At 30.6% G+C, this 19430-nt stretch overlaps 6 protein-coding genes across 6 annotated transcripts; 4 read left to right on the forward strand and 2 right to left on the reverse strand.

The window, feature by feature from the left end:
• Positions 1–427: 427 nt before the first annotated feature.
• Positions 428–3294, reverse strand: LOC134837578 (L-dopachrome tautomerase yellow-f2-like). The gene is made up of 4 exons (XM_063852961.1): positions 3201–3294; positions 1664–1968; positions 707–1611; positions 428–649 (listed from the first exon to the last, which is right to left on the reverse strand). The coding sequence occupies exons 1-4, from the start codon at positions 3292–3294 to the stop codon at positions 643–645; spliced, it is 1311 nt and encodes a 436-aa protein (XP_063709031.1). The 3' UTR covers positions 428–642.
• Positions 3295–3487: 193 nt separating this feature from the next.
• Positions 3488–7670, forward strand: LOC134837580 (uncharacterized). The gene is made up of 7 exons (XM_063852962.1): positions 3488–4114; positions 4175–4478; positions 4534–4912; positions 5509–5708; positions 5984–6146; positions 6199–6643; positions 6701–7670. The coding sequence occupies exons 1-7, from the start codon at positions 3501–3503 to the stop codon at positions 7587–7589; spliced, it is 2994 nt and encodes a 997-aa protein (XP_063709032.1). The 5' UTR covers positions 3488–3500; the 3' UTR covers positions 7590–7670.
• A 1430-nt stretch (positions 7671–9100) lies between these two features.
• On the forward strand, positions 9101–10550 carry LOC134827591 (cytochrome P450 4d2-like). Its single transcript, XM_063840310.1, has 2 exons — positions 9101–9545; positions 9601–10550. Exons 1-2 carry the CDS (start codon positions 9166–9168, stop codon positions 10481–10483), a joined length of 1263 nt encoding a protein of 420 aa, XP_063696380.1. The 5' UTR covers positions 9101–9165; the 3' UTR covers positions 10484–10550.
• Positions 10551–10629: 79 nt separating this feature from the next.
• On the forward strand, positions 10630–12946 carry LOC134827587 (cytochrome P450 4d2-like). The gene is made up of 4 exons (XM_063840305.1): positions 10630–10926; positions 11350–11800; positions 11852–12151; positions 12205–12946. Exons 1-4 carry the CDS (start codon positions 10767–10769, stop codon positions 12794–12796), a joined length of 1503 nt encoding a protein of 500 aa, XP_063696375.1. The 5' UTR covers positions 10630–10766; the 3' UTR covers positions 12797–12946.
• A 1177-nt stretch (positions 12947–14123) lies between these two features.
• Positions 14124–16602, forward strand: LOC134827588 (cytochrome P450 4d2-like). The gene is made up of 4 exons (XM_063840307.1): positions 14124–14290; positions 14354–14734; positions 15540–15609; positions 15667–16602. The coding sequence occupies exons 1-4, from the start codon at positions 14128–14130 to the stop codon at positions 16547–16549; spliced, it is 1497 nt and encodes a 498-aa protein (XP_063696377.1). The 5' UTR covers positions 14124–14127; the 3' UTR covers positions 16550–16602.
• On the reverse strand, positions 16539–19249 carry LOC134827590 (cytochrome P450 4V2-like). The gene is made up of 4 exons (XM_063840309.1): positions 19084–19249; positions 18582–19029; positions 17309–17961; positions 16539–16779 (listed from the first exon to the last, which is right to left on the reverse strand). The coding sequence occupies exons 1-4, from the start codon at positions 19247–19249 to the stop codon at positions 16580–16582; spliced, it is 1467 nt and encodes a 488-aa protein (XP_063696379.1). The 3' UTR covers positions 16539–16579.
• Positions 19250–19430: the final 181 nt, after the last annotated feature.

Consider the following 19430-nt stretch of genomic DNA (forward strand, 5'->3'; position numbering starts at 1 on the left):
ACTTATAACTCATCAAAACAAATATATCAGGAATTTCCAAGTTACTTTAAATAATTACAGGTAATTAATTGTGTGTATGATGCAAGAAATGACGCAACAAAAAATTGCTTCACAAACTAAAAATAAAAATATTTTTAAATAAAAAATCCTGAAAAAATCACATAAGGCCGCTCCAAATTTTTTTTTAAACTTTTTGTCCCATGTTTAATTTCAAAAAATTTTTAAATTTCTTACAAAAATTAATCGTATGAAAAAATTGTTTTATAGGAAAAAAATTAAATTTTTTATTACACTTTTGATTTTACTTTAAAAAACTGTTATTTTGCACAAAAAATTATTTTTTATTTAATTAAATTTAAAATTTTTAAATTTTCATAAATAAAATTTAATTTTTTAACCTTTTTTATTGAAATTTAATTAAAATTTATTCAAAATTTAATTTTTAATGAAAGAACTATTTTTATTAAAAAAAATTGTTTTACTGGTGAAACTCGAACTTCTTAGATGCAAATAAAAAAAATCATCATAATATCACTTATAACTCATCAAAACAAATATATCAGGAATTTCCAAGTCACTTTAAATAATTACAGGTAATTAATTGTGTGTATGATGCAAGAAATGACGCAACAAAAAATTGCTTCACAAACTAAAAATAAAAATATTTTTAAATAAAAAATAATTTAAATCAAATAAAATTTCTCACCTCGTTTGACAAACAGTCCCTCTAACGATATCCCTCACCCGAGCCCGCCACACCCGAAAATTAAATTTGCTCGAATCGAGTGTCGAGTAAATGTACCGAGGCATATTGTTCGTGAAAAACCATAAAAATCCCTGAGAATCGACCTTCAAGTCACTCGGATAGATCATTTTTTCGTTGTCTTGCGCTACGATCGCGTGATTTGTCGGCACAAATGGAAAGAACGAATTCACGCAACTAACGGCATTTTTCGCAACTTCTGTGAAAAACATTACGCCAGTTCCCAAGTCGAAATGATGCATTGCTGACTGCGAATTTGGTCCACGATTCCCGATCAAAAAAATATCATTCTGGTTTGTGTTTCCATTGGCTTTGGTTTCGTCTTGCAACACTCGATTACTCACTTGGAACTCGTTGAAGCTCAACATTGGATGAAAATAAACAATTCTCTCGCCATTGGGTTGACGCGGACCCAAAGTGATGGAAAATATGCCATCGATGAAATTTAATTGGAAACCATCGATGGTCAGATCTTTCGCATTTTGGTCCATATTGAAAGCTTCATGTTCAAATTTCCACATTCGATTTTGTTTCAAGCTGTAAACGTATAATTTGTAGTAACGCAAGTCTGGAATGTAAGCGAAGGCGTTTTCGCAATCACGTGGATCGACATCTACCGTTATCGAAGGTACGCCATTGCCGGCATTTTGAATTTGGGCGGGAAATTCAAAACGATGGATGCGTGCCCCGGTTTCGGGATTCATGATCCAAATGCTGAGTGGTTGGATTTGCGTTTGATTTGGAGAATATTCAAGTCTTCCGGTATCAACGAACCACAAACGATTACATTCGTCAATTCTGGTGCGATAAACGGAGATAATTTTGTTTGGATCTGCATGATGATCCGACTAAAAATAAAATTTTTTAAAAGTCAAAAAAATTTCATGAAAAAAATCTCACATGCAACAAATTCGTCTCAATATTTGGAAAAGGTCTCAATTTCGGACTACGATCCGGTCCAAATTCGTCAATTTCAATGTAATTCAGTGAAGATGGGATCCCAGGACGTCTTCGAGGCACCGTTATAAACAATTTGTTCTTGAATCTGTCAACTCCGACGGGCATGCTGTTGTAAGGAATGACGTCGTTCGTGCCAAAACCCTCGTAATTCATCTCCTTCCACTTGTAAAATTCCGTTAAAAGTCCATTGGAGTCAAGGTAAGTCGGAAAATGGAAAGAATTTCCGCCATAACCACTTGTTGAAGCTAAAAAGCAAAAAATTAAGGAGAATTTAAAGAAACTTGATGACATGATATGACAACGGAATAAACAAAACTGAACTGAAGAAATAACAGAAATTCCAGTTTAATCGTTCTGCTCTTCTCAGATGAGGTCAAAATGTACTAATTGATAAGGAAAGAAGTCAAACAGGTTTGTTCATTTTTTCCGTTGTTTTGATTTTGCATCCACGGTTATAGCTAAGTGAATTCTCTCTTACTCTCAAATTTTGTAAATGAAATTTGGGAATTCCCACATTTTTTTTTTTGTATAAATTTTGGAAAGTTTAAATTGTCAAAAGTTTTATTATTTTTTAATTCATTTAATTTTAATTTTGCTTGATTTAATTAATTAATATAATTAATTAATTTATTTTTTTATATCATTATTAATTTTTTTTTCAAATATTGAACATTTTTCTGATTTTTTTTTAAATAAAGTCTTAAAAATTCGTATTTAAATTACTTGAAAATTAGAATAAAAAATTAAAATGTTATTTAAAAAGATTAAAAGTTTTGCTAAATTGAAAAAAGATTTCTGAGGAAAATTTTTCTTGAAACAAATATAGTTCAAAGATTACAAGATTTCAAATTTCTGAAATAAATTAATTTTTGAAAAAAATAAATAATAATTTTTTTAATGATATTTTGAATACCATTTTGAAATTTCATTGAAATAATTGATATCCAAATTTTTAAAAATTATTCAAATGATCAAAAATATTTTTTTCTTTTTTTTATCTATACCTAAAGGAAAAAATTTTTTAAATTTAAAAAATATTTTTTTTTACAAATTTTTGTTTTTGAATTAAAAAAAATTAATTAAAAATTTTTATCAATTAATTAATTTAATTTTTATTAATTAGTTTATTTTATTAAACAAAATTTACTATAATTTACCAAACCATAAAAAATAATTATGAATTAAAAAGTAAGACTTTTACCCAGAGTACCCTTTTTTTTGTTGGAAATCTATTATTTAAAAAACTTTGAAAAACATAAAATTTAATTTATTAAAATTAAAAATGGCAAAATTAATAAAAATAAAAAAATAATAAAAATTTAATTAAAATTTTTAAAGATTTTTTGAAAGAATTTTGTCACAAAATTTATTTTGATTCGCAATTTAATCAATATTTTTTTTTGTGTGAGTAGAACAAGTAAATAGAGCATATTGAATAAAAAATTGCAACAATGCAATCGTTATCTTTCTCACTTACCTTCGCCATCACGTGAATGAAGGTCTCTTTCTTCTTTCTTTACTCTTTTTTCCTTACAATTCACAACTTCTTGGATCGTGTGTGTAAAATTCATGAATGCAACTCAATGACGAAAAAATTATTACTTACTTACACTACGAATTGTATTATCTTTCCGTGTTAATCTTGTTTACTTCTCAACGACACCAACACGAATGACCGAAAACGACCGATGGCTAGAAAAACAGAACTCAAGACGTATAACTAAGAGACTCATTGACTACAATCAATCAGTTCTCCTTCGTACTTTGCCTTAACAAGATGTTGTTCTCGCTTTTAATTTTAATTTCTTGCGCAGTTCCCGTGCTTCTCTTCTGGATCAACCGAAAATGGGCGGAAGAAGATGCCCGGGTTAATCTTCCAGGTCCAAAAGCTTATCCAATTATCGGGAGTCTTCCCGAAATGTGGAGTGGCATTAAAAACCAAAAACTGTTCATGAAAATTCTGGAATGTGCTGAAAAATATGGCGACACTTTTCGTATCAGACTCGGACCAAAACTGTTGATTTTCACGCGCGACTTGAAAATTATCGAAAAAATCGCGAGTGATCCAAAAATGATAAAAGGTCACGAATATAAGTCACTTGTTCCGATGATGGGAAATGGCTTGCTCATTTCCGGCGGTGAACGTTGGTTCAAATTACGTCGATTAATCACGCCGGCTTTTCATTTTCAAATTTTGGAACGATTTTTGCCGATTTACGAGGAGCAAGCGGATGTTTTGATTTCAAAATTTAACAAAAATTTGGGAAAAGTTATTGATGTTGTGCCAATGTTGCACAATATGGCATTGGATATCATCGCAGAAACAGCCATGGGGGTAAAATTGAGCTCTCAATCGGGCAAGCATCAGGAGTTTGTGGATGCCAATGAAGAGTAAGTCAATATTTTTTGATTTTTTTTTAAATTTTTCTTTGAAACTTTAAATTTTTTAAGAATGTTGCACATTTTTACGACACGAATGAATAACGGATTTTTAACAAATGAATTCATTTTTCGACTCACACCTTATTATCAAGCACAAACACGTGCGATGAAGGTCATCAATGCACTTGTCGATGATATGATCGAAAAGCGTCGTGATGAATTGATAAATGAATCTAAAGACAAAAATGTTGAAAATGACTTTGAGACCAAGAAACGTCCTACTTTGATCGAAATTTTGCTGCAATCCAACATGGATGGAAAACCTTTGACCAATGATGACATCCGGAATGAAGTGAAAACTTTCATGTTAGCTGTAAGTTTGTTTTTTTACTCGAATTCAATAAATTTAAATTTTTCTTCAAAAATAGGGTCACGAAACCACCTCAAATGCCCTTGGCTTTTTCTTTTACAACGTAGCAAAATACCCGGAAATTCAAGTAAAAGTCCTCGACGAGATTAAGTCCTTGTATGACCCTAAAGAACCGTTGACAACAAAGATATTGAACTCTTTTACGTATCTTGACTGCGTTATCAAAGAGTCCTTGAGAATGTTTCCCGCTGGTACAATGCTACCGAAACGTTGTCTGGATGACGTTCGTATTGGTGATGTACTGATACCGGCAGATACGACGATAATGACGCTTATTTACGCATCGCACATGAACGAAAAGAATTTCGGGGACAGCAAGAAATTTAATCCAGAACGATGGATGGAGGAAGTGTCCAATGAGGAGAGAAATCCTTTTGGTAAGAGAATTTTTTCGTATTTTTAAAAAGAAATTTTTAAAATGTGCATTAGGGTTAAAATTTTTGAATGTGCATTGGGAAGAAAAATTTTGAATGTGGATTGGGATAAAGGTAAAATTAAGTTTTAAAGTTTTTAATGCTAATTTTTATTTAGAATTTGAGCCTTATTTCAAAGTCCCAGAGCACATTTTTAAATTTTTATCCTATTGCACATTTTTGTTAAGGATATTTTTTCACCCAACAGTTAATTTAAAATTTTTTTTCCATGTAAACATTTTTTTTAATTTTCATACCACACATTAATTTTAAAAATTTTCACTACACAGTTAATGCAAAATTTTGGAATTTTTGCCCCAATGCAAATTTTTTGAATTTTATCTATTGTATAATTTTTTGAAAAAAAAAATCTCAGTGAAAAATTTGCAATGTTTAAATCGAGAAGACTTTTAAGCATTGTTATGTTTGAATTTTTACCCCTTAGTTAATTTTAAATATTTGCCCCAGTATACATTTTAAGAAATTTGCCCCAGTGTATATTTTGTATAAGTTACATGGAAAAAATTCAAAGTTGTCATTAAAAATATATATTTTTTCAGCTTACCAACCATTCTCTTCTGGTTTACGGAACTGTATCGGCCAGAGATTCGCATTGTTGGAAATCAAAACCGTTATTATCAAGGTTTTGACCCAATTTCATCTAGACTTGGCGTCACCCGATTTCACTGTTGACGTAATCGAAAGTGGCTCCATGAAGTCTCGAAATGGCGTTCAGCTAAAAATGAGTCCGCGAAAGTCGTAAATTATTAAAAATTTACATTTTGAAGGTCATATATTTTTTTTTGTAAGAAAAGTCCACGAATAGACGATAAATATCAAATTGTCATTCAAAACTAGTTTATAATACAAACGTGAATATTATTTGTTTTGATTTTTATTATTAGATCTATCTATCGGTGTACAAAATTTTGCCGAATCATGCTTATGTACAAAAAATAATAATTACAATAATCTACACACCACTTATCAAAAAAAAAAAACTGGCTTCATTCGTAAATCAGCAGTTGATCGAAGATGTTTGTTCTTTACGCGATTTTAGTGTTACTCCCGTTATTTTTGTACTATTTGCATCATAAAACATTAGAAAATGATGCCAAAGTTGGAGTTTCGGGTCCAAAAGGCTTGCCTCTCGTTGGATCTATTGTCGAACTTCATCCTTATGCCAAAAAACAGCAAAGTAAGATTTTTTTTTTGATAAAATTAATTTAAAATTGTTATTTTTTTTATAGTTTTCAAAAAAATGCACGAATATCACGAAACCCATGGCGATACATTCCAAGTCAGATTAGGTCCAGTCAAGATGATTTTCTCAAGAGACCCAAAAATCACAGAAGCATTAGTAAACGATCCAAAAATGGGAAAAGGAAACGAATATAACATGTTAAAACCGTGGCTCGGAGATAGTTTGGTAATTTCTGATGGCGAAAAATGGCACAGAATGCGAAAATTATGCACGCCAGCGTTTCATTTTCAAATTCTAGAGAGATTTATTCCGATCTACGAGGAACAAACGGACATTTTGATCGACAATATTAGAAAAAATATTGGAAAAGTTATCGATATTTTCCCAAAAATGCATTCTTTGACCTTAGATATCATCTCGGAGACCTCAATGGGTGCCAAATTAAACGCTCAGTCAGATCCGCATCATCCGTACATTGTCGCTAACGAGATGTGAGTTTATCCAAGCGGAAAATTGCAAAATTTTGTTTATCATGAATTTTATTTCAGAGTTGCTTACATTCTCGATAAACGTATGTTCAATGGATTTTTGGGAGTTGAGTGGATTTTTAGACTTACACCTTATTACAAAACGCACAATGAAAATATTGCTAAAATTAACGAATTCATTGACAAAGTCATTCAGGCAAGACATGAAAAGTTGTTGAAAGAGACCCAAAATGCTCGACAAGGCGAAGAAACGGAAACAAAAAAACGTCCTGCTTTGTTAGATATTTTGCTGCAAGCCAAGGTCAATGGAGAGCCACTCACCAACGAAGAAATTCAAGCCGAAGTAAAAACTTTTATGTTTGCTGGACACGAAACAACTGCAAATTCTGTTGCTTTTACGCTCTACTTACTCGCGAAACATCCAGAAATCCAAGAAAAAGTTTACGACGAAATTCGATCAAAATCGCTTGATGTCAAAAGTGAACCTTTGACTTCGAGGGACCTTAATTCCCTTTCCTACTTGGATAATGTGTGCAAAGAATCACTTCGTCTCTTCCCTCCGGCATCGGTGGTCATCAAAAAGTGCAATGCTGATGTTCGTATCGGAAATTTATTGATTCCGAAAAATACGAGCATCTCTACGAACATTTACAGCGCCCATCGTAATGCAAAATATTTCAAAAACCCCGAGAAATTTGATCCGGATCGTTTTAATGTTGAGTTGACAGCCGATGAGCGGAATCCGTATGCTTATCAACCGTTCTCGAGTGGCTTGCGGAACTGCATTGGACAGAAATTTGCGAATTTGGAGATGAAAACGATCATTTCGAAGCTCGTTTCAGCTTTTCAATTTGAGCTTGAGGATAAAGATTTTGAACCTGATGTCATTCAAATGGGAACTCTTCGAAGCAAAAACGGGATTCCGCTGAAATTTATGGAACGAAATTAATTTGTTGTTTATCTATTGTTACATAATAATCGGTCTATGATTAAAATTATCGTGTAATGAAGATAATGTTATAAAATTATTCTTAGCTTAACGAATATTGAAGTCAAAACTGTTTCTCAACTTTTGAATGAAAATTTTAACTAAGGCCGTAACAAATTTTTTTTTTATTTTTCTAAAGTCGAAAATCCAATAGGGCAAAATAAAATAAAAGTTAAAAATTTCATCAAAATTTACCGTTTTTTGTCTTTTTTTATACTTTTTGAGAAAATTTTCAAACTTTTTTAAAAATATTTTTAATTTTTAAAAATTTTAGTATTAAAAATTGTATTTTTTAAAAAAATTCTCCTTTAAAAATATTTTTAAAATTTTTTGGCAGTCATTTTAATGAAATTCTTTTGATTAAATTTTTGATTTGAAAAATTATCAAATGAAAAAAAAAATATTTGAAATTATCAAATATCAATGAAAGTACCTTAGAATTAATTGAAAATTAATGAGGCGAATAAATTTAATATTTTCATTTTTTGTCCCATGAGGATTTTTACGAGGGGGGGGGGAATAAAAAAATAAATATTTTTGAAATTTTTGTTTGTAATTTTTAACGTTTTTAGACGTTAAACGATGATTCTTAACATTTATATAATTTTAGAAAATATAATTTTTAAATTTAAACTTAAAAGTAAAGAAAAATCAAACAAAATCTCCACAAAATAAAAATTTTTGAAAAAAGTAAATTTGGTCACGTGACTTTCAAAAAAATGTTTTTCAATATTTCAAAAGAAAATGTCTTAATTAAGCGAATTTCTTTGGTTTTTTGTATGATTTTACCATAAACATTACTTTTTCATGATTTTTTAATATAAAAATTCCAAAATATGTCAAAAAAATTTGTATTTTATATTTAATTTTTATTTTTCCCCCTGAATTTTTTCGACAAAATCGGGTGACAAAAAATGGATATATTAAATTTATTCGCCTGAAAGACAAAAAATTATTTAAATTTTGTCAAAAAAAAAAACATCAAAAATTTAATAGAAATTGTGTTCTCTTAACTTTCAAATTAGCTAAATTAATTTATCTAAAATTTTCCGTTTTATTTGAATTTCAACGGTTTTTCTCTTAGCATTATCTACATCACGGTAATTTATTTTGATTAAAACTTGTTCTGTGTGGGTATAAAAATTTTTTGATTCATGAACAAAAACAATAAAAACCGAAAAAAAATAATAAGAGTAAAAAACGAACAGTTTTAAAAATCTCTCGTTCATGAACAGTCGTCAAAAATGTTTCTGTTGTACGCAATTTTAATATTAATTCCACTGACTCTCTTCTACGTTCATCGAAAAATTCTCGATGGAGACGCTAAAGTTGGAGTTTCGGGACCTAAAGGCTTTCCTTTTATTGGTTCCATTTTAGAGCTTCAACCTTATCTAAAAAACCAAAATAGTAAAGAAAAACTTTTTTCTCTAAAAAATAACAATAAAAATTAATTTAAAAAATTTTAGTCTTTAAAAAATTGCAGGAATACCACGAAATCTATGGAGACACCTACCAAATTAGATTGGGACCGAAAAAGATGATTATTTCAAGAGATCCAAAAGTGACCGAAGCCATTGTAACAAATCCAAAATTTGAAAAATCCAGTTCCAAAATTATGTTAAAACCTTGGATAGGAGACAGTTTGATCATTTCTGAGGGAGAAAAGTGGTTTAAGATGCGAAAATTGTGCACGCCAGCGTTTCATTTTCAAATATTAGAGAGATTTATCCCGATCTACGAAGAACAAACGAAAGTATTGATTGAAATTCTCAAGAAGGAAATGAATACCATGAATGGAGTCGATATTTTTCCAAAATTGCATCTTTTGACACTGGATATCATTGCGGAAACTTCGATGGGTGCCAAAGTGAACGCCCAGTTGGATTCACATCATCCATTTATTAAAGCTAATGAAAGGTGATTATTTTAATTGGGTAAAAGAAAATTTTTATAAAAAATCAATTTTTTTCAGACTGATTGGAATGTTCGATAAAAGGCTATTCAATGGTTTTCTGGCTGTCGAATGGGTTTTCAGAATGACATCTTTGTACAAAATTCAAGAAGAAAGTATAAAATTTGTTAACGATTTTGTAGATAAAGTCATTCAAGAAAGACACGATAAGCTATTAAAAGACAAAAGCAATTTAGTTGAAACTGAAGAATCGGGCACTAAAAAACGTCCTGCTCTCTTAGACATCCTGCTACAAGCGAAAATTGATGGAAACCCACTTTCCAACGATGACATTTCAGCTGAAGTTAAAACCTTCATGTTCGCTGGACACGAAACCACTGCCAACTCGTTATCTTTTACGCTATATCTTCTCGCCAAAAACCCAGAAGTGCAAGATAAAGTTTATCACGAGATAAAAACAAACATCAAAAGCGATCATTTAACATCAAGAGATCTCAATTCCTTATCTTACCTAGACAATGTCTGCAAAGAATCACTTAGATTATTTCCTCCGGCATTTTTGATCGTCAAGCAGTCGGTCGAGGATTTACGCGTCGGCGATTTACTGATTCCGAAAAACACATCGATTGCAACGAATATTTACAGTGGTCATCGTATGGAAAAATATTTTGAAGACCCGGAAGTTTTCAATCCAGATCGATTTGACAAGGAATTTTCCAATGAAGAGAGAAATTCGTACATTTTTCAACCATTTTCCGCTGGTTTAAGAAATTGCATCGGACAAAGGTTCGCCATGTTAGAGATGAAAACGATTTTGGTGAAACTTATTGCAGAATTTCAATGCGAATTGGTAGACGAAAATTTTGAAGTGGATGTGATACACATGGGAATACTTAGACCCAAAAATGGAGTTCCATTGAAATTTATTGAGAGAAATTCGTAAAAAGTGAAGTTTTGAGATGAATTTCATTCAAAAAATTGTGTTCTCGTGAATTTTAAGGAAAAGTTGTAAAAGTAATAAATTTCAATTAATTTAATTAAAAACAGTAAATTTCTCACCAAACAGCTGATAACGTGATGTAGCTTCTTTACATAGGTTTGTATGAGCAATGCACGCGACGAATTTCAAGGTCTCCGAACTCGCCGACTACGTCATGGTTTCTCTCTCTCTAAAACTAGAAACATTTTTCGTTTCTTTTTAGTCGGTTTTTCGGCGTTAAAGCACGATGATATTTTACGCGTTACTCTTATTAATTCCGGTTTTTCTCTACTTTTTGCATCAAAAGCGGTTGGAGCAAGATGCTGCTGTGGGAGCGCCTGGTCCAAAGGGACTTCCATTATTTGGATGCATTTTTGAGAGTCAAAGTTACCTGAAATCGCAGACAAGTATAATAAATTATTTTTAAACTATTCGAAAATTATCTCAAAATTTATTAAGAAATCAAAAAAAATTAAAAATTTTTTCATAAAATTATATTTTTTTTATTCTTGCAAAATATATTTAATTTTTGCAAAAATAAAAAAAAATGTATGAAAAAAATTTTAAATTTAAAAAAATTAAAAATTATTGAAAAATAAAAAGAATGGCTGACATAAAAATAATAAAAATTAAAAAAAAATTAATTTAAACTTTTGATTTTAATTCAAATATATTTTTTAATTTTATATATTTTTTTTATTTTATTTTTTTATTTATTTTATTTTTTTATTTATTTATTTTTGAAGTATAAATTATATCAAAATTTTTAATATTTTATATTTGAGAAAAGCTTTAATTTTTTTTAATAATAAAAATTTATAAAATTTTAGTGTTCAAATATTTCGACAAGCTACACAAATCCTACGGCGATACTTACCAACTTTGGATGGGACCTACAAAAATGATCATTTCTCGTGACCCCAAAATCACCGAGGCAATTGTAAATAATCCAAAATTCGGCAAATCCAGTGAGTATGATTTGGTTAAACCCTGGCTGGGAGACAGCATGTTGATCAATGAGGGCGAAAAGTGGCACAAAAAACGAAAAATGATCACGCCAGCATTCCATTTTCAAATTTTGGAGCGATTTATTCCGATATTCGAGGAACAATCGGAAGTTTTTATCGAAAATTTGCGAGATACGATGCACAAACCTGAGGGAATTGACATTTTCCGGAAGTTACATTTGATGACGCTCGACATAATTTCGGAAACATCGATGGGAGTGCAATTAAAAGCGCAACAAGATCCACATTCGCCATTCATTGAAGCCAATGAGAGGTACTTATTAAGTGACTTTAATTCAATTAATTGACTTTGATTGATTTTTAGAATGACTAAAATCATCGATAAACGAGTGTACAGTGGTTATCTCGCAATTGAATGGCTCTTTCGTCTCTCGTCGCTCTACAAACAGCAAGTTGAGAGTTTGAAGTTCATTAATGACTACGTTGATAACGTTATTGTACAAAGACAACAAAAATTGGTTGAAGAAAATAAAAATAAAGCAAATTCCGTTGAAGATTCTGAAACAAAAAAACGTCCTGCGCTCCTCGATATTTTACTTCAAGCCAAAATTGATGGGGAACCACTTTCAAATGATGATATTCAAGCCGAAGTGAAGACTTTCATGTAAGAATTTCCCTATTTTAAGATTTTTCGTTCACTCATCGAAACATTTTCAGGCTCGCTGGACATGAAACTACTGCAAATTCACTTTCTTTCACGACCTACTTGCTCGCAAAATATCCCGAAGTGCAAGAAAAGCTTTGGAACGAGATAAAATCCAACAATTTAGATGTTAAATCAGATCCTTTGACGATTCGTGATCTAAATTCCTTGTCATACATGGACAATGTCATCAAAGAATCCCTTCGTATCTTCCCCGTCGCTACTATTGTAATGAAACGCTGTAACGAAGACGTTCGTATCGGAAATTTATTTATTCCTGCCAAGACCAGTATCGCTACGAACATCTTCAGTGGTCATCGTATGGAAAAGTATTTCAAAGACGCTGAGAAATTCGACCCAGATCGCTTCAATCCTGAGATCACAGCACAAGATCGGAATCCATATGCATACCAACCGTTTTCTAGTGGCTTGCGAAATTGTGTGGGACAGAAATTTGCACTTTTGGAGATGAAAACGGTGCTTGTGAAGTTACTAACGACCTTTAAACTCGAACTAGCTGATAAAGACTTCGAAGTGGATCTGATCCAAATGGGCACTTTAAGATCGAAAAATGGGGCGCCGTTGCTTTTCAAAGAAAGAAATTAATTGTAAGGTTTTCTGTAAAAATTATGGATTACATTTACATTAAATAGAAATGGTTAGACGAGCATTGTTGGGTGTAGCTAGATGTGTCTATAAAACTTTCTGAACGAAACTTATGAAAAAACGAAAAATAAAACTAAAACCAGGGTCGAAAATACTTTTAGTCAAAAAAAAAGTAAAAGATTTTGCTTAAGTAAAAGTCACAATCAAGTCGACATTTGATTTTAAAGTAAAAAAAAAGGCTTTTACTTTTACTTGAATTTTGTTGCTGTTGTTGTTGATGTCAGGTCCATCTTGTGATGATTTCACATCACGTTCACATTTATTGCACTTTTCACGAAATTCAGAGCGTTTCGTTTCATATTGCTTCGACATTTCATTAAAGAGTCTGACACCGTTGTTCCATACTGAATGTTGTTCGTTGAACGAAATTGCTTTCATTTCCTTAAATATTATTCCTTAAATAATATGGCTGCATGTCGCCCACTTTTTCAATATTCACAGCCAGGTAATTCGGAAGCTGATTCTTTGTTGCCTTGTATATAAGTATTAACACATTAAACGATATACGTTGATAAACACTTAACAAATTAGTTTCCTGTAACATTTGACAAACACTGCTTTCTATATTTCCGTGCGTCAAGATTCTTAATGCTCTATTTTGTATTTTCTGTATTCGTCTAATCTCTTCTTTTCCATTCAGGTACAATATTGAACTGCAGTAGTCAATGTGGGTTCCGACCATGCACTTATATAATATCAGTCTAGTTTCTTCTGGGAATTTTTTCTTATTTCTATTTAAAAAGCCAACCATTTTTGCCATCTTTTGTTCAACATTTTGACTTAAATTTTTACATAAGTAAAAGTAAATTAGCTTAAATTGCTTTTAATTTTAACTTTCAAGTCAAAAGTCGACTTATTGTTGACTTTTACTTTCAAGCAAAAGCTTTTAGTTTTTTTTTTGACTTAAAGAATTTTCAACCCTGACTAAGGCTGATATAGAATTTGCCTTAATAAGTTTTTAGGTGAGTCATTCCCAATAAAAATTTGTAAACAATGTCTCGCCAAATAATTTTCTACGTCATCAAACCGGTAACCGAAGTTTTTTTCCATTCACGAACCACCAAAAAAGAACGAAATTCAAGGTGAAACGAGTATCGAGCCGGTTAATCTTTGCCATATCACCGTTACGCAACTATATTTGTCGTATATCGTTCACGTTCTCGTCGTACACCGTACAAATTTATTAAAGCGTATCATTATTGTTTCTCTCACACAATTCTCACTGTGAATTGTTCAAAACCCATCATTCAGTCGCAATCATTCACGACAAAATGTTCGTTTTATACGCAGTTCTTTTGGCAATTCCGCTATTTCTCTACTGGCTGCACCAGAAACAGCTTCAGGACGATGTGAAAGTTGGCGTTCTAAAAGTGAAAGGATGGCCTCTGATTGGTTCTGTAGCCGACATGAAACCTTTTCTACAAGAAAAGAAACGTAAAAACATTTTCTGGTAAAATTTTTGATGAAATTTTTAAACTTTTTTCATATTTTTTGTAGTTTTTGTGAAACTGCACGAGCTTCATCGAGAATATGGAGATACATACCAATTGCGAATGGGTCCTGTCAAGATGATTATTTCACGAGACCCGAAAATAACTGAAGCTATTGTCAATAACCCGAAATTCGGGAAAGCCGCGGAATATAAAATGCTTCGTCCGTGGCTCGGAGACAGCTTGGTGATGTCTGAGGGTGAAAAATGGCACAAAATGCGGAAATTGATCACGCCGGCATTCCATTTTCAAATATTAGAACGGTTTATTCCGGTATTTGAGGAACAAACGGATATCATGATTGATCTAATTAGACAGGAAATGTCAAATCCAAAAGGAATTGATGTTTTTCCAAAATTCCATAATTTGACCTTGGATATTATTTCGGGTGAGTAAGCGCACAAATCAGTATTCAGAAGTTGCTAAATGGCCAAAAGTGTTACTTTTTTGAATAACGTAAAAATCTTAAGTCGTATTAAGTTCTTAAGTCATCAAATTTTGTAGTGAACTCGTTAGTTAGAACTTAAGGGTCTTAAGTCGAATTAAGTCAATAAATCTTCAAATTTTGAACTTTTTTAAATTTAAAATAGGTAAAAACCTAAAACTAATTAAGAATTTTTTACTAACTTCTAACTAAGAATTTTGAAAAATTAAGAAATTTTTTTTAAACTTATTTAAAATTATTTAATTTTTCTTTTATAATTGAAAAAAATATGTTAAGTCAAAAGTTTAAAAGAATTGACTTAAGATTAAAACTTAAATAAAATTCACTTCAATTTCACTTAAACGAGAACTTAAGTCATATTTTTTAACTTAAGTCTTTCAAAAATTGACTTAATTTGAAATTTTTAATTTTCTAAAAAAAAAATATTTTACATTTTTTAAAAAAATTGTCTAAATTAGCAAAAAAAAAAAAATAAATTGACTTTTGACATATTTTAAAACTTTTTAAATTTAATTTTTTTTTTTACATTTACTCAAGTTAAAATTTTAGTTAGTCTTTAAGTTTAAGTTTTTTGAATTTAAGTTTAATTCATTTATAATTCTTGGTTTTTTTTACATATTTTAAATTTAAAACAGTTCAAAATTTGATGATTTATTGACTTAATTTGACTTAATTCGACTTAAGAACCTTAAGTTCAAATAATAAAGTTATAATTTTTTTCTAATTATATTTTTTTTGTTATTTTTAGAAACTTCGATGGGAGTTCATTTAAACGCTCAAGTGAGCTCGCACTCGCCATTTATTGATGCCAATCTAAAGTAAGTCAAATCTTATCAAATTTGCTTAATTAATCATTAAAATTTTGCATATTTCAGAGTTATCAACATCGTCGAGGAACGCGTTTTCAGTGGTTATCTTTCCGTCGACTGGCTCTTCCGCTTATCAAATCTGTACAAAATCCAAAAGACAAATATTGCAATAATTAACGATTTCGTTGATAATGTTATCCGGGAGCGGCATGACAAGATGATCAAAGAAATAAACGAAAATCCCGATGAATCTGAGACAAAAAAACGTCCCGCTCTCTTAGATATTTTGCTGCAAGCACGCGTCGATGGAAAACCTCTCTCCAACGAAGACATCCAAGCCGAAGTGAAAACTTTCATGTTTGCCGGGCATGAAACGACTGCCAACACGCTCTCTTTTGTCGCCTACTTCCTCGCCAAGTACCCGGAAGTGCAGGAAAAAATGTATGACGAAATAAAACGAAACTCTTTAGACACAAAAAGTGAATCTCTGACAACGCGCGAACTTAATTCGCTCTCGTACATGGACAATGTCATCAAAGAAACCCTTCGCCTGTATCCGCCAGGGTTTATGGTGTCGAAACGGTGTCACGAAGACATTCGCATCGGAAATGTCTTCATTCCGAAAGACTCGACAATCGCTACGAACATCTACAGCGGCCATCGCAATGAAAAATATTTTAAAAACCCAGAGGAATTCAATCCAGATCGATTTGACACGGAAATTTCCGCTAATGAGAGAAATCCTTACGTATTCCAGCCCTTTTCCAGCGGGTTGCGGAACTGCATCGGACAGAAATTTGCAATGATGGAAGCCAAAACAACTCTTGTGAAATTAGTTTCGACGTTCAAGCTGGAATTGGCAGAGAAGGATTTTGAAATTGATGTCATTCAGTCGGGAACTTTGAAATCTGCTAATGGAGCGCCTTTGATTTTTAAGGAAAGGAACTAAAAATAAAAACGGGTAATAAAATATATGTTTTTAAAATCGTTTTTTAAATTTCAAGTGAATGCCATTTTTGGACTTCATCGTGTTCGACTGGATTCTGTCGACGCGAAAGCTTTCCCAACCGAGTGAGACTTCAAATTCTGTCAAAATTTTGATTGCGGCGACTTTCATCTCTAAAACGGCGAATCTTTGTCCAAGGCAATTTCTGAGTCCAGCTGAAAATGGTTGATATGCTGAAATATTTAAAAAAAATATTTATCTCATTTTTCTTTTTCAACTTTTCAAGCATTCAACAATTCAAAAAAAAAAAAATTTTTTTAAAAGTTCTTTTTGATCAAAAAAAAAAAAAATTAATAATTTTTATTAAAGTTTGATTTTTTTTTCTATTTTTTTACTGTTGTATAGAAAAATATTTAAATTTTTAATCAATTTTTGACGAATCTTGTAAATATTTTATCGAAAATTTTCTTCTCCAAAAAAAAAAATAAATGTAAATTCAAAAAAAAAAAAAAATTTTATTAATTTTTAAATTTCCTTAAAAAAAAAAACAATTTTTAATTTCATTTAAATAAAATTTTTCCGAAATTATTTAAAAAAAAATAATTTTTAATTATTTAAAAAAAAATTAAAAATTTAAAAGATTTTTAAAATTAAAGAAAAAATATTTTTTTTGTAATTTTATGTTTTTGCAAATGAAAATAAAAATATTAACTAAAATTTTAGAAAAATTCAAATAGACCTAAAATTTCAATAAAAACTTACCATAAGGATTCCTTGAAGCACAATCGACTTCCGAATCAAACCGCTCAGGAATAAATTTCTCCGGACTCTCAAAATACTTTTCGTTCATGTGACTTGCAAGTACTAACGTCATCACAGTCGTCTCTTTCGGGATAAAAATATCTCCAATCTTCAAATCTTCCGTCCTCATTTTCGGCGTAAAAGCACTAATTGGAAACATTCTCAACGTTTCTCGGATCACACAATCCAAATATTTGTAGGAATTAATATTTTGAAGAGTTAGCTCCTTAATTTCTTCTTCATTTTTCCGAATTTCTTCTAACAATTTTTTCTGCACATTTTGATATTTTGCCACGCAATAGAGGAAAAATCCAAGCGTTGAGGCGGTAGTTTCGTGTCCGGCAAACATAAAAACCATTGTTTCACTGCGAATTTCCTCGTTGCTGATCTGTTGGTCCGATAAGAGCATGATGTCGAGAAATGCGGATCTTTTGGGTCTTTTTGAGAGATCGGAGGATAAAAGGATCTCGCGACGTTTGGTAATTATGTCGATTATGTAATTTTGAATGTACTTGATGTAATGGTTGGCACGTCTTTCGTAGCCAAGAATTTTCCAAATAAAGTCGTTAGCGAGGAATGGGTTGAAAATTCGTTTGTAAATCATGTGTGAGACTCTGAAAATTAAAAAATGATTATTTTATATGGTAAATTAATAAATATTTTATTTAAATTTTAATTTGATTTTTTTTTAAATAAAATACTACAAATAGGTAAAATTGTAATTAAAAAAAATATATAAATAAAAAAAATAGTTGAAAATTAAAATAAAACTGATTACCTAATAAAATAATAAATAATTTAAAAAAATAATTAAAAATTTAAATAAAAAAATTAATTAAATTAGTCAAATAAATTAATTAAATAAATAAATTTAATAATTAAATAAATTAAATAATAAATAATTAAATAATAAAAAAAAATAAATAATTAAAAAAAAAAATAAAAAATCAAATTAAAATTACAATTAATGAGATGATTTTAAATTTTAACAAGATTTTAATGAAAATAGAAATCAAATCAAAAATATTATTTTTCAGAATTTCAAAGATAGAAGGAGATGAAAAATGTTGGTTAAGTAAATTATTTTCTATTTTTTTTATTTTATTTTTTTATTTATTTATTTTTTTAAATATTAAAGCTTTTTTTTTAATTCTGAACCAAAAAAATTAATTTAACGAACGTTTTTTAAATTTTTCATCCAAATTTAGTCACCAAATTTTTGTTTAAAACTTACTGCGCATTATAATCCACAAATTTTGACTGAACATTCAACTGCGTATTCAATTTCACTCCCATCGCAGTTTCCGCAATGACATCCAAACTAAACGAATGCAAATATGACGTCACATCAATTGCTTCCTCATCTTCCAAATTTTTAAGTTTTTCCACTAAAACGTCAGTTTGTTCATGAAAAATCGGCAAAAATCTCTCCAAAATTTGAAAATGAAACGCAGGCGTCAGCAACTTTCGAAATTTCATCCATTTTTCGCCATTACTCAAGACCAGACCTTCACCCCACCACGGCTTGAAGAAACGATACTCATGCGATTTGATGAATTTCGGGTCGTTTGCAATTTGTTCCATTATTTTAACGTCTCGCGTGCAAATCATTAATTTTGGACCAAGCCGCACACGAAAAGTGTCTCCGTAGGTTTTGGTATATTCCAAAAATTTCTCAAATTCTATAAAAAAATTCATTTGAAAATTAAAATTTTAGAAAAAAAAAATATAAAAACCTTTAAAACTCCTCGCTGATTTCCACAATTCCACCAAATTTCCCAAAACTGGCAACGTTGGAGGTCCAGAAATGCCCATTTTTGCATCTTCTTGTTCCCATTTCAACCACGAGTAAATCACGAGGAGCGGAATTATAGCAAAAATTAGTGTCAACAAGAGCAACATCTTAATTCAAATGAGAGTCAAATCAATTCCATAAATAGATTTTAATTTGTTTGATTTCAAATCAGATTTTTTTTTTTGTTTAGTAGAAATTATCAGCTGTCTCTCTCTCGAAGTATTCTATTCCGAAGGTCATAAAGCCGCTATTTACAAACAAAACTTCGGATTATTAGATAACGTGTCG

Source organism: Culicoides brevitarsis, chromosome 1 (assembly GCF_036172545.1).
Source record: "Culicoides brevitarsis isolate CSIRO-B50_1 chromosome 1, AGI_CSIRO_Cbre_v1, whole genome shotgun sequence".
Taxonomy (NCBI): domain Eukaryota; kingdom Metazoa; phylum Arthropoda; class Insecta; order Diptera; family Ceratopogonidae; genus Culicoides; species Culicoides brevitarsis.

Bases quoted from the DNA above. Each gene is read 5' to 3' on its own strand.
- LOC134827591 (XM_063840310.1), top strand. From the start codon at position 9,166: ATGATTATTTCAAGAGATCCAAAAGTGACCGAAGCCATTGTAACAAAT. The intron at 9,546-9,600 runs GTGATTATTTTA...AATTTTTTTCAG, and splicing joins TTTATTAAAGCTAATGAAAG to ACTGATTGGAATGTTCGATA.
- LOC134827587 (XM_063840305.1), top strand. From the start codon at position 10,767: ATGATATTTTACGCGTTACTCTTATTAATTCCGGTTTTTCTCTACTTT. The intron at 11,801-11,851 runs GTACTTATTAAG...ATTGATTTTTAG, and splicing joins TTCATTGAAGCCAATGAGAG to AATGACTAAAATCATCGATA. The intron at 12,152-12,204 runs GTAAGAATTTCC...AAACATTTTCAG, and splicing joins GCCGAAGTGAAGACTTTCAT to GCTCGCTGGACATGAAACTA.
- LOC134827590 (XM_063840309.1), bottom strand. From the start codon at position 19,249: ATGTTGCTCTTGTTGACACTAATTTTTGCTATAATTCCGCTCCTCGTG. The intron at 19,030-19,083 runs GTTTTTATATTT...ATTTTTTTATAG, and splicing joins ATCAGCGAGGAGTTTTAAAG to AATTTGAGAAATTTTTGGAA. The intron at 17,962-18,581 runs GTAAGTTTTAAA...TTTAATTTTCAG, and splicing joins TTTGTGGATTATAATGCGCA to AGTCTCACACATGATTTACA.
- LOC134837580 (XM_063852962.1), top strand. From the start codon at position 3,501: ATGTTGTTCTCGCTTTTAATTTTAATTTCTTGCGCAGTTCCCGTGCTT. The intron at 4,913-5,508 runs GTAAGAGAATTT...ATATTTTTTCAG, and splicing joins TGAGGAGAGAAATCCTTTTG to CTTACCAACCATTCTCTTCT. The intron at 5,709-5,983 runs TAAATTATTAAA...AGTTGATCGAAG, and splicing joins AAATGAGTCCGCGAAAGTCG to ATGTTTGTTCTTTACGCGAT.
- LOC134827588 (XM_063840307.1), top strand. From the start codon at position 14,128: ATGTTCGTTTTATACGCAGTTCTTTTGGCAATTCCGCTATTTCTCTAC. The intron at 14,291-14,353 runs GTAAAAACATTT...TATTTTTTGTAG, and splicing joins TTTTCTACAAGAAAAGAAAC to TTTTTGTGAAACTGCACGAG. The intron at 14,735-15,539 runs GTGAGTAAGCGC...TGTTATTTTTAG, and splicing joins GACCTTGGATATTATTTCGG to AAACTTCGATGGGAGTTCAT.
- LOC134837578 (XM_063852961.1), bottom strand. From the start codon at position 3,294: ATGAATTTTACACACACGATCCAAGAAGTTGTGAATTGTAAGGAAAAA. The intron at 1,969-3,200 runs GTAAGTGAGAAA...TTTGCTTTTTAG, and splicing joins TCATTCACGTGATGGCGAAG to CTTCAACAAGTGGTTATGGC. The intron at 1,612-1,663 runs GTGAGATTTTTT...TTTTATTTTTAG, and splicing joins TTGAGACGAATTTGTTGCAT to TCGGATCATCATGCAGATCC.